Source organism: Eschrichtius robustus, chromosome 19, assembly GCF_028021215.1.
Source record: "Eschrichtius robustus isolate mEscRob2 chromosome 19, mEscRob2.pri, whole genome shotgun sequence".
NCBI classification, from domain to species: domain Eukaryota; kingdom Metazoa; phylum Chordata; class Mammalia; order Artiodactyla; family Eschrichtiidae; genus Eschrichtius; species Eschrichtius robustus.
Window position 1 is genome coordinate 60070314 of NC_090842.1, and position 12367 is coordinate 60082680.

The following is a 12367-nucleotide window of genomic DNA, read 5'->3' on the forward strand; positions in this document are numbered from 1 at the left end:
TATGCTCTGACCCAAGCCCCAGTCTGGAGGAGGAAACAGCTTGGGCAGACATTAAGGTGGGAATTGCAGGGTGTAAGGAACAAAAGAGTATATAGAGGAATCATGGGAAAAGAACTAGAAGGATGAGCCTTCAGCAAATGGTATGAATTTGTTTGGCCTTGAAGAATCGCACTTAATACGAGAGCGTTCTAGGCGATGTGGGGAGCCATGGCAGGTTCTCGAGCAAAGTAAGGAAAGTTGGAAAGACTGCTAGCAGCTGTAGAGGGCTGAAGTCAGATCGCACAGAAGGAGGCCAGTGAAAAGCATAATGAAGTAGACAGTGATGAGATGCATGGGAGGTCTCAAACCGGAGGCCGGGGGGCCAAATTCAAGTCTCAGACATTTTCTTTGGCCTCTGTTTCTCCCTCGCGAGGACCCTGTGTTTGAGATCTGAGCGTGAGTGATTGGGAGCCGAGGTTGGGAAGGGCCCAAGCTCGGCGGTGTGACACTGGACCACACCTCTCCGGGTCTCAGATTCCCCATAGAGCTTTGTAATGTTTGTATTAGACTCTGTACCCTAACTTTGCCTCATTTTAGAGATGAGATAAAGCATGTCTAGCCCTAGGACATGTCTAGAGACGGCAAACCACTTCGAGGTCACACAGTAGCCAATTACAAAAGTCTTTCCTCCTCCTTTTCCTCCTCCCTCCCCCCCCCCCCAATAACTATGGCGCACAACGCTAAGGCCACCATTGCTTTTATTTGTTGCTTTGAACGGAGAAAAAGCATGAGCCCCAGGTGAGCTAGGGTGCTCTCCATTAGCCAGAGCTCCTGATGGTGGGCGGAGCTCAGGGAAAAGGAGAGGAGAGCATAAGGGAGGTTATTCATTGGCCAGAACCCAGAGAATGGAGCCCATTGGTTGGAACTCTGGTTGGAACTGGAACTCGAAAGAGGGTGGCTAGAGCCCCGGGTAGACTAAACCTTTATCGGCGGGACTCCGGGATAAAGGGGCGGGTCAAAGGCTGAAGGGCGGGCCTCCGGTGGGCCGGGTCCTCCCTTTGGCTGGGGCTCCAGCAGTCGGCGGCGGGCGGGCAGTGCGCCTACTTCTGGGCGGGGATCATGTTGTCGATGGATTGGCCCTTTTCCAGCTTCTTTTCCATCTCCACTATGAGCTTCACACCATCCACCACCAGCTGCACCTGTTCTACCTCCGACGAGCCCAGCCTATCGGCGTTGGACACGTCGAACACTGAGCCCACGGCGGCCGTGTCCACGCCACCTGTGGGAATAGGAGGCAGGGGCTAAGGAGCGAGCAGAGATGCAGGAGCGGGGCCCGGGACGCAACCCCCGTGCCAACGGCGACTGCCGCACGTACTGAGTGAGTGCCTACTGTGTAAAGGTTAAGTGCACGCAGTTTCCTAAGCGTCTGTCTATTCACGGGCCCACATCTCCGGCTTTAGGTACCTCACCCCTCGACCATCCAACATGGTGGGTAACAGAGTTGAGCTCTGGAGCCGGGCTGCCTGGGGTCGAATCCTGACCATCCTCCCCTTTACAGATGGGAAAGTGAGGTCCCTAGGCGGCCAGGGACATACACAGTGTATATTAATTATATAACCATGATGGTATATTGACTCATCTGAGATAAGGCGTGCTGATGCCTATTTGCAGAGGAAGGAACTGAAGCTCACAGAAGGGCAGCCCTTGCCGACCCCCAGAACTCGTGGGGATGCCCCACCTCCCCTTCAGCCGCCGCAAAGGGCCAGCCGCAGAGGCCACAGGAGGGGATGTGGGCCGCACCTGTGCCCCGCTTCTGCAGGCGCAGACGAGTGAGGATTTCCTCGAATTTGGGATGCTTGCTCAGGTGCTCTAGTTTCACATGCACGCCTCCACGCAGCCCGGTGCCCAGGTTTGATGGGCAGGTGAGCACGTAGCCCAGGTGCTCATTCCACATGAAGGGGTGGCCGGCTTTCTTGAAGATCTCCTCAATCTGAGGTAGAGGGAGAGGACCTGGGATCAGCGCCGGCGGGCGCCCCCAAATACACCCACAACCCGGACAGGGTTCGGAGGGACAGGGTGTGAGAATGTCAGTAGGGGTAGGATTCCGAGGGGGCGGGTCTGGAAGACCTGGAGGCACGAGATTCTGAGGGGAGGGGCCCGACCGCACAGGTGGTGGCAGGATTCTAAAGGGGGCTGGGCTTGAGGACGCCGGGAAGGCCGGTTCGTAGGGGCGGGGCTTGAACATAGGGGTGGGGCCGGTTTCTCAAAGGGCGGGGCCTTGGAAAGCGAGTGGGGCGGGTGCTGAGGGGCGTGGCTTGGGTATAGGGAGGAGCCGGGTTCCGAGGGGAGGGGCCTCGGAAAGCAGCTGGGGTGGTCACGTGGAGTCACGCGAGAGGCAGGCACCTACCTTGTGCAACCCCACGCAGAAGCGGCGGAAAACCTCCTTCATGTTGCCCCCCTTCTCCATGGAGATGACTCGGAGGTGGTCCTCCTCGTTCACCCACACCAGGAAGCTCTTGTTGTCATTGTGCCTAGGTCGGGCGCGGCAAAAGGCCGAGGAATCATTTCCGCGGGAACCCCATTCCCCTGCGTCTTGCAAACACTTACCCACCGCTAGGGGGCAGCGGGCCTGAAGGGCAAGAGGTGGGAGCACCTCAAAGTCTCAGAAGCTAACACCTGTAGACTCTAATGTCACTGGACCTGTGGAATCTCGAATCCTGGGATCAGTGACTTTTAGGGTCTTAATTCTTTGAACATTATAGACTCTTAGAATCTCAGAATCTTTGAAAAACGGAAGCCAGGATTCAGAATTGATAAATCTTCCCATCACATTGTAGCATCTCAGAAAGAGTTTTAGAACTGTAAAACTCCAGGATCTGGAAATGTTTGAAACCACTGAATCACAGAATCGGAAATTAGTGGAATCTAAAAATATTTAAAGTCTTGAAATCTTACAACCTACACTCTCCAAATCTTTTGAAACCTAGGTCCTCAAAACCTTTTAAAATCTTTGACTATCAGAATCAGGGATTCAAAGATTCATGGAAAGCCCAGCTAGCAACAACAGCTGGTAATAAAAATCATACTAATGGCCAATATGAGCACTTACTATATACCAGGCACTTTTTCCAATACTTTACATAAATTAACTCAATTAATCCTCACAAGAACCCCAAAAGCTATGAATTATCATGATCGCCATTTTATAGATGGGGAAACTGGGGGCAGAGACATGTTAAATCATGTGCCAAAGGTCACACAGCTAGTAAGTGGCTGCGCTGGGATTTGAATCCAGGGAGTCTGGTTCAAGTCTAAGTTTCAAGTTTCCCAAAATGTGACATGCAGATCACAGGGTGGGCAGGGGTGGAGGGCAAGATGATTCTGGATAATTACTGTTATGGTCTTGGCTTTGGTGGAAAGTCACGGGAAGGCTGGAGGAGGCAGGGGCGAAGGGGGCCATAGGGCAGGGGGGCCTCACCAGATGCCACGGGCATCGGGCCAGTCTCGGGCCATGCCTGAAGCCAGCAGCAGCGGGGACACGGGTTTGTCAAACAGGAAGTGGTCATCGATGAGTTGCTGCTGTTCCTTCTCTGTCATGCTCTTCAGAGGATAGTATTTCCCCTTGAACTCTCCCGTCAGGCTGTTGAGGGCTGAGGGGCCGCAGGAGGGAGTGGTCAGCAGCCTGCCCCACCTCGAGTGGGGCGCAGGGGCCCTGGGGACCCCACACTGCTACCCCTAACGGGCCTGGACCTTGGCCCTGTGGAGGTCCCAAAGGCGCCTAAACACTGTGTCTAAACCCAGATTCATGACCCCTCCCCAAAGCGTGCTCCTCCCCTGTCTGCCCTGGGAAAACCCACACCAAGTGCTCAAGACAAAAAACGTGGATTCTCCCCTTCCCGCCACCAAGCCTCACATCCAATTCACCTGCGAGCCGTGGTGTGCTGGTGCCTGCTCCTGCTGGCTGCCAGGACAGAGAGTCAAAGTCTCAGGAATCCGGGAGCCATCAGTAAACATTATTATATTATAGTATTTATAGTATTTGTATATATTCATATGTATTCATAATACATAATAAATATGTATTATGTGTATAATAAATTTATTTATATAATACATATACGTATTTTTATATATTTTATACATTATTTGTATAATATACCACATAATATAGTATATATCATATACTATATACTATATTATGTTGTTAAAAGTAAATTATAAAAACTTACAATTAGGGCTTCCCTGGTGGCGCAGTGGTTAGGAATCCGCCTGCCAAAGCAGGGGACAAGGGTTCAAGCCCTGGTCCGGGAAGATCCCACGTGCCGCGGAGCAACTAAGCCCATACGCCACAACTACTGAGCCTGCGCTCTGGAGCCCGCGAGCCACAACTACGGAAGCCCACGTGCCTAGAGCCCGTGCTCCGCAGCGGGAGAGGCCACCGCAATGAGAAGCCCGCGCACCGCAACGAAGACTGGCCCCCGCTCGCCGCAACTAGAGAAAGCACGCACGCAGCAAGGAAGAGCCAACGCAGCCAAAAATAAATAAATTAAATAATTTTTTTAAAAACCCTTACAATTAAATACATTATATTTAAAACATAGGGAATAAATACTCAGAACTATCACTTTCTAATTATTTTACTACACTTACTATTTTCTATGTTCTTGAAGTTATTTTCATCTATTGTATCTGTATGGTGGAAATGCTACATGACGATGTGCTACTGCACGTTTCCTCCCATTGCCCAGCTCTGTATGATGTCACGTGATCAGCTTAAAATTGGCCACAGTAGGAGAGTTTACACCAGAGAAATTGGTAGTTGCTGGCTGCAAATCAGGGCTTGTTTTTTTGTTTGTTTGGGTTTTTTGTTTTTTGTTTTTGAGAGCCAATTGTTAAAACATTTAGCAGAACAACACTGCCTGCCAGCCCTAATAGTTCTACCTCCCAAACATACCCACTCTTTCTCCCCATTCCATTGCTACCCCTCACCCCCAACCCGGACAGCTGCAGTTGCCCCCTCTCAGCCTCTCTCCTACCTTTGCCCACAGTCTGCTCCCTGCACAGCAGCCAGAGGGATCCATATTAGTCTGAACCTGTCTCTCCTCTGCTCACCACCCTCCCGTGCTTTCCTTCTCCCACAGGGTCAAAGCCATAGTCCTCGCAACAGCCCACAAGGCTCTGCACGACCTGGCCACGCACACCCCTCTGACCTCATCTCCTCCCCTCCCGCCATCAGCCACTCGGCTCCAGGCACACTGGTCTCCTTGCTATGCCTCCAACACACCTTCCCATCCCAGGGCCTTTGCACTTGCTGTTCCACCTGCCTGGAATTCTTCCCAAGCTTGGCTTCTTCTTGTCAGTCAGGTCTCAACTCCTTTCTAACGTAGCTCTCGCCTGTCATTCTGTGCCACAACCCTTGTTTCTTGGCTTCATGGCATTTTGGAATTATCTTGTTCTTTTGTTGGTTTCTGTGTTTCCTCTTATCTCCCCACCAGGCTGACAGCTCTGTGAGAGCAGTGACCTTGTCCATCTTATTCATCACGGGAGCCCCAGCTCCCCACACAGAGCGAGAACAACCGTAAATGTTTGCTTAATGGATGGGTGGATGGATGAATAGATGGACGAAGGTCAGGACCCTGGCGCAATTGGGTGTCAAGTCTCGACAGCACCCCCAGGCTTCCACCAGGGGTAATGCTGCCAGCTGTCACTCACCAAGTACTCATGACTTACCAAGTTCTTTCAGTGTTTTGGAAAATGGGGGCCCAGGGGAGTCCAGAGACCTGCCCACGGAGGAGCAGAGCCACAGCTGGGGGACCCCGGCAGTGTGCGGGGTGGGAGCTCTCACCTTCCACGGCGAGTTTCTCCACGGCCCGGCGCTCACCGCGGGAGCAGTGGGGGGGCAGCGAGAAGCCCTTGATGCTGCGGCCCGTGCGGACGCGGCTGCTGAGCACGTAGTTGGGGTCCAGGTCGTCTCCACCCTAGAGAATAGGTGGGGGGGTCAGGGCAGGGCGGGCCATCCTGTGAGCCCTGCCCCCCCCTCCCCAGCGAGGTCAAGTCTCCCGCCAGGCCCTCCCAGCTCTCTCAGCCTCTCTGCTGCTTCCTTTGGCTCCTCCCTCCCCACTGGCCTCCCTCACCACCACCCCCCCTTCTCTCTCTCTCTCTCTCTCTCTCCATTTTTCTCTCTCCATCTCTGTGTCTCTGTTTCTCCCTCTTCTACATGTCTGTTTTGTACCTGCCTTCCTCCCTGCCTCCCTCTCTCTCTCTCTCTCTCTCTCCCTCCCCACCCCCACTGCCCCCAGCCCCATCTCCTTGCCTGACTTCGTGTTTCTCTGTCCCTCTCTCTTCCCATCTCCCTCTGTGTTTCTCTCCATCTCTGTTCGTCTCCCTGTCTCTCTGGGTGTCTCCCCCACCTCCTCCCTTCTCCTCCTCTTCTCCTCATCCCTCTACCCTCTCTCTCCCACCCCTCCCCTCCCCTCCCCTGGGGGCAGCCGACCTTGAGGTTCTCGTGGTTGAGGTCGGTCTTGTGCTTGTCGGTGGGTTTGTAGCCCCCGTGCCGGTTCTGGATGATGGGGTCAAAGAGGTCCTTGAAAACCGTGTAGGACTCCTCGTCACCAGCCACACAGCCCACGGTCATGATGAAGGGGTGACCTGGGGGGGTCGGGGGGGGAGGTCAGAGGCGCTCGTCCCCAGCAAGAAAGGCCTGGGCTCCTGGGTCCAGTGTAGACAGTGTGTGTATGTGCGTGCGCATGCAAGGGAGTTCACTCGACACCTCTGGGTCAGAACTGAGAAGGCTGAGGCTTGGTAAGAATGGGGAGGGAAGGCTGGGAAAGGTCAAGGTGGCATCTGGGGGGGGTGGGAGGAAGGCTGCGGGCAGGACAGAGGAGAAGGAGTCTGGGGGGCCAGTTACTAAAAATATTACCATGTCAGAGTCCCCAAATCATGGAATCTTCCCCTAAAAAATTTCAGAACCTTAGACTATCAGCCCCCACAGATAATAAGAGACTTGAAAGACCCTCTTATTTCCCAAGTGGGGAAACAGAGGCCTGGAGAGAAAGGGCCTCTCCCCTCAATCACACCATGAGTTGGGGGCTAAGGCTAGAAGCTGGGCTCCTGCCCAGTTCCACTCGCCCTGGCGGGGTGTCCTTGGAGAAAGAAGCGCAGCACTCACGATACCCCCCTGTCAGAGTCTGAGCGCTCACTTTGTGCCAGGCGCCGCTCCATGTGTACTGATGCCTATGTTTTCCCAACATGGGTGCCCATTTTGCAGGTGAGGAAACTGAGGCCTGGGAGATGCATTAGCTTCCTCAGGGGAGTCTCACATTATACTCCTGCACATTTAGCGTGTGGTTTACCACGTGCCGGACCCTGTCCCAAGCACTTCACCCATCTCAACTCATCTGTTTCTCACAACAGCCCCATGGGTATGGTCTCCATTTTACAGATGGGAAAACTGAGACCCAGGGAGGTGGGATCGAGGCCTGGCAGGCAGCCTCCAGAGCCCCCCCAGCCTTCTGGTCCCTGTGATGCTCCACCAAGGAGGCTTACCTGGGTTGTCCACACCTGTCTGGATGACATCGTCCACAGTGAAACCAGATGGCGTCTCCTTGTCCCGCAGCTTCTTGTAGATCTCAGGGGTCAGTGCCTTGGCCATGTAGTTGTTGTGCTTGCTGAGGTCTGGGTATTCCTCCTCAGCCTTGAAGTTCAGCTTGTACTTGTTGTGGGTGTTACTGAACGGCATGGTGGCGGCGTGGGGGGCCTGGTGGACAGGGGTGGAGGGGAAGATTAGTTCACATCCAGTAGAGACCAGCCAAAGAACAGAGCCAGTCTCTGGGGTCAGGCAGGCCTGAGGGTCAGTCCTGACTCCTGTGCTGTGTGACTTGGAGCCAGAGGGATCCCCTCTCTGAGCCCCTGCATCTCGACAGGATGTATCAAGAGTTTTGTGTTAGGATCTTAGCTCCACCGCATCCTGGCAGGTGACCCTAGACTAGTAACCTTGCTAGAGACTCCGTTTCTCCAGCTGGAAAATGGAGGGGGGAACCCCTCAAGCCAGAGTAGTAATCATGGCATGGGTAAGAGTGTAGGTTCTAGAATCAGACAGCCTGGCTTTGAATGCCAGCCCTGCCACTTACAACAAGCTGTGTGACCTTGGGTGAGTTGCTTAACCTCTCTGTGCCTCAAAGTACTCACCTGTAAAATGCGGGTATAATAGCATTCACCTCATGGAGGTGTTGGAAGGATGAAGTGAGTTAATTATGTAAAGCACTTGGAATAGTGCCTGGAACACAATGATCATTATTTTGCTCAGCTATTATTATTATTGTTGTTGTTATTTTAAACTGTGAGGAGCTGGTGAGAAGATGGAGGGTGTTTCTGGCAATGAGTGTGTGAGCAGAAAAGGGACATTCTCTCCATAAACGTTCTTGGGTGCTCAGTCGAGGGATGAGGGGCAGGGTGGGAGTGATGGCTGGGTCCCTGCCCCCACCTCTGTTTGCTGACACCTCTCCTGCAGGGCACAGAAGAACAGCTCAGCCTCTGAGTTTGACAGAACTGGGTTCAAATCCCATCTATGCCATTTCCGGGCTGTGTGACCCCAGGCCAGTTACTCAGCCTCTCTGAGCCTCTGTCCTCTGTGAACTGAACGTTCCCCATGGGGTTGCCGGGAGGATTCTTTGAGCTCAAGCATGTGGCCGGTTGAGGACAGGCCCCATCATGGGTTGGGGCCTGATACCTAGAGGGGTGGCTGCTATTATTGTTATTATTACTTTTATCCACAAGACCCAGGAGAAGGGACCCCTTAGTGGTGGTGGTAGGGATGGGATACTCATTCCCAGCTCCAGGAATGGGAAGCAGGTAGGATGGTGGGAAGGAGATGGGGACCAGGGTGAGAGGAAGGCCGAGGCATCAGGCCAAGGGGGATGAAAACCCACGAAAGCCTTTGGAGTTGATGTCCAGGGTTGGGGATTTATTTTTAGAGTCTGGCAAACTCCTCCTCCCCCGCCGCCACCCCCCACATTCCAGGGTCTCGGCTTGCACCAAGTCAGCAGGCCAGAGACAGGTGGACCAGGGTGGCCGGGAGGATATGCATTCAGGCCGTGGGGCTCAAGGGCTTTCAACCCAGAAAGCCCCCTTCAGAGCATGTCCCCACCCCCATCCCTGCTGGGGAGAGGCCAGGAGAAGGCACGGAAGCAAGGTTGGTGAGCCCAAGAGACACCAGGAATCATAGCCCCAGAGCCCCACGCACACACGTCACCATGGACCCCCAGATCACACCGTAAACGGACCCACACTCGCACACCTCCAAGCTCAGAGACACACCCAGGATACAGGTACTCATGCAGGAGCCACGGAAAGTTAGCCACAAGGGCACAGTGTGTGGAACACCATAGGGACCCACAAGGTCACCAACGCAAAGACCCCGCAGTCCCTGCCCTCGCAGAGACCCTGACAGGTGACACACAGACCCCTCCCACAGTTTATGGCACCCAGTTCTGGTGGCAAAGCATCATGAACAAGGCCTGGCCCGAAGCCCCTTGCAGGGGGTGACAGCTGGCATCTGTCAAGACTCCTTCCCGTTCTGGGAACCCTCCCCAGGACCCTGTGCCGCAGAGATCACAAGTCACAATCGGGAGTCAGGGGCTCACAGGTAGAGGGGACTCTCTGACACGAGGTCCACCTTGCCACACACTGACCCACCTGTGTGCAGGAGGACGCGGGGGAGGACACGTAAGACCCCTTCCAGAGCCAGCTCGTCCTCTGATTCCAGAGGAGGACCCCACTCTGGACCCCACCCCAAATCCCACCCCAGGCAGTACCTGGCTGGGCTGTGCTGGAAGGGGCTGTCTGTATCCCGGAGGCAACACTGACCCGAGGGAAAGGCCCGCAGCCCTGGCCTTATATAGGGGGGAGCCCAAGCTGTGCTATTGGCTGGGAGGGGCTGCCCCCCGGGAGGGGGCTGGAAGGCAGCTGAGCCTCTCACCTCACCGCCCAGGCATCGTGCCCACCCTGAACCCAGGCATGCCTCACGCCCATCCCCATGGCCTTGTATGGGCCGCCCCAGGGTCTGGGCCCAGACCCCCCCCACACCCGACCAAGCTGGTCCCCTGACCAAGTGCTGAGTCGGGCTGGCGGGGACAGCTGGCCCCCCGCCGGGGCCACGGGATAGTGTCAGGGAATGTCCCAGGCACGTAGAAGCCACCCTCCCCTGGCCCTCCGCTGGGCCACCAGCCTCTCCTCAGCCCCCAGCGGCCTTGACCCCAGCAAACAGCAGGTCCTGAGCCCTAGCCCTGGGGAAACCTTGCAATGGCCCCTGAAGGTCAGGTGTCTGGTTTTCCAGCAGAGGAAACAGAGATCGAGAGAGGCTGTGTGATTTGCCTGCTGTCACCCAGCTACAGGGAGCATCTGACCAAAGCCGAGGTGGGAACAGGGGTGGCCTGACTCCAGAAGCCTGTGCTTGGATGTACTTTCCTCCTTGGGAGCGGGTGGGAGGGAAACAGGCTGGGCTGAGTCGGGGCTGTTCTAACTCAAAGCCAGGTTGGAGGCGGTGGTCACCTTTCCCACTCCAGTCCGCCCGCCTGGTGACACTGGGAGATTTCCGCTGTGGAGGGGATAGGGAGGGACGTGTCCTGCCGGGAAGGGAGGTTATTTTTAGAGCTAGCTCTCTGTGTCCTCTGGGAGACCCGAGGTGCTGGGGATGGGGGGTTGGGGGGGCAGGTGTGAGGAGGTGGGGTCGCCACGTGTCCGGGTTAATTATAACCAGGCTTCTCGGGTGTCCCCAGGCCTCGCCTCCTTACAAGGGCAGCCGCGGAGCCCGGGAGGCCAGCCCCACCCGCAGGGGAAGGGGGCTGGGTGGCGGCTCAGGTCAGAGCGCAGGACTCGCTGGGATCCGGGCTTTCAGCACCTCGACCGTGACGGGGAACCTCAAGGGCCGAGGATGAGATTCTTCGGAAATGGGACGGCACAGAGGAAATTGCTTCCTCCGCCTGGAAGGCGCCAAGACTTGGGCAAGCGGGGGCAAGTCCAGGGAGCAGGAGGAGTTCAGGGAGCGCCCGGATTGAAACAAAGAAGAGAACGTTCCTTTCCCTCTGAGGTTCCTCCCTCCTGCCCGATCTTCCCCACTTCTTCCCAGGCATGGGGGCACTGATCTAGGGAAAGGGGACCCTCTCTACCTCTCCCTAGGTTACTATTGGGAGGGGGAGCTGCTTAGAAAACTTTTCCTTGGGGCCCAGCCCCTGATCTCTCCACCAACTTCCCCTTCCCAGTAAGGTCAGAGTGGCAAAGTTCTCCTTCACAGTTAGGGAAACTGAGGCTCAGAGAACTAAAAGGAACTGGTCTAGAATTATTATGCATTTATCATTTCAACAATTATTTATTAAGCACTTAATGGGAACACAGCAGAAAATAAGCAAAACCCCTGCCCTCGCGGAGGTGACATTTTAGTGAGAGTAAACAAGTCAATATATGCTCTAATGTCAGGGACGATGGGGCTTTGAAGGAAAGTGACAGAGGGTAAGGGATGAGAGTGATGGCACAGCAGAGGAGATCAGGTCAGACCTCTCTAGGGAGGTGACATCCGAGCAGAGACTGGAGGGAGCCAGCCATGTGGGGATCTGGAAGAGGGACAGCAGGTGCAAAGGCCCTGAGGTGGGAGTGGCTTGGCATATCTGAGAGACAGGGAGACGGCTGGAGGGCTGGAGCAGATGGGGCAGAGGGGAGAGTGGGAGGGAGAAGATGAGGTTGGAGAGAAGACAGGAGCAGACCTGTAGGGTCCTAGGGGCCGTGGAGGAGTCTCCATCCCACTGTGAGTGGGATAGGAGCCCCTGAGAGCTATGAGCAAGGGAGAGACAGGATCCAGCCACATCACACACAGCTCAGCCCCCTGGATCCCTAATAACCCCTTGTGTGGACATTTGACATTCCTTTTGGCCACACAGCATCCGAAGCCCTTTCTGTGTCTGGGGAGCCCCCCACCCTCTGACCACCTCCTTTGGAGAAGCCAAAAATGTCAGAAACTCGGTTTCCCATAATCCTTTGCAGCAATGGTTCAGTCATGTGACCAGGGCTGAGCCAGTTAAACACTCCAGCAGACCTTGTATCATAAGCTCTACCTCCTTTATCTTCTTTGAGTCTCACAGAAACAGTTGGCCTTGGGGAGCACTGTAATCCCCATCATATATCTTCCTCCCACTCCCAGCCCCTGAGCCCATCAGTCTCCAAGGCCTGTCCATCCCTCCTACCCTAGCTCAAGACCTCCACATTCACTCCTGCCCTAGCAGCCTCGCTGGTCTCCTGCCCCAGTGTTGCCCTGTCCCACCTACTCCCTACTTGCTGACCTCTCCTGCTCAGAACCTGCCATGGCTCCCCAGTGCCCTCAGGATAAATGAGTATTTGT

The 12367-nt window shown here is 55.1% G+C and overlaps 1 protein-coding gene across 1 annotated transcript; it reads right to left on the reverse strand.

The window, feature by feature from the left end:
• Positions 1-730: 730 nt before the first annotated feature.
• Positions 731-9814, reverse strand: CKM (creatine kinase, M-type). The gene is made up of 8 exons (XM_068527491.1): positions 9792-9814; positions 7525-7735; positions 6473-6627; positions 5825-5957; positions 3458-3629; positions 2387-2510; positions 1780-1969; positions 731-1258 (listed from the first exon to the last, which is right to left on the reverse strand). Exons 2-8 carry the CDS (start codon positions 7715-7717, stop codon positions 1080-1082), a joined length of 1146 nt encoding a protein of 381 aa, XP_068383592.1. The 5' UTR covers positions 7718-7735; positions 9792-9814; the 3' UTR covers positions 731-1079.
• Positions 9815-12367: the final 2553 nt, after the last annotated feature.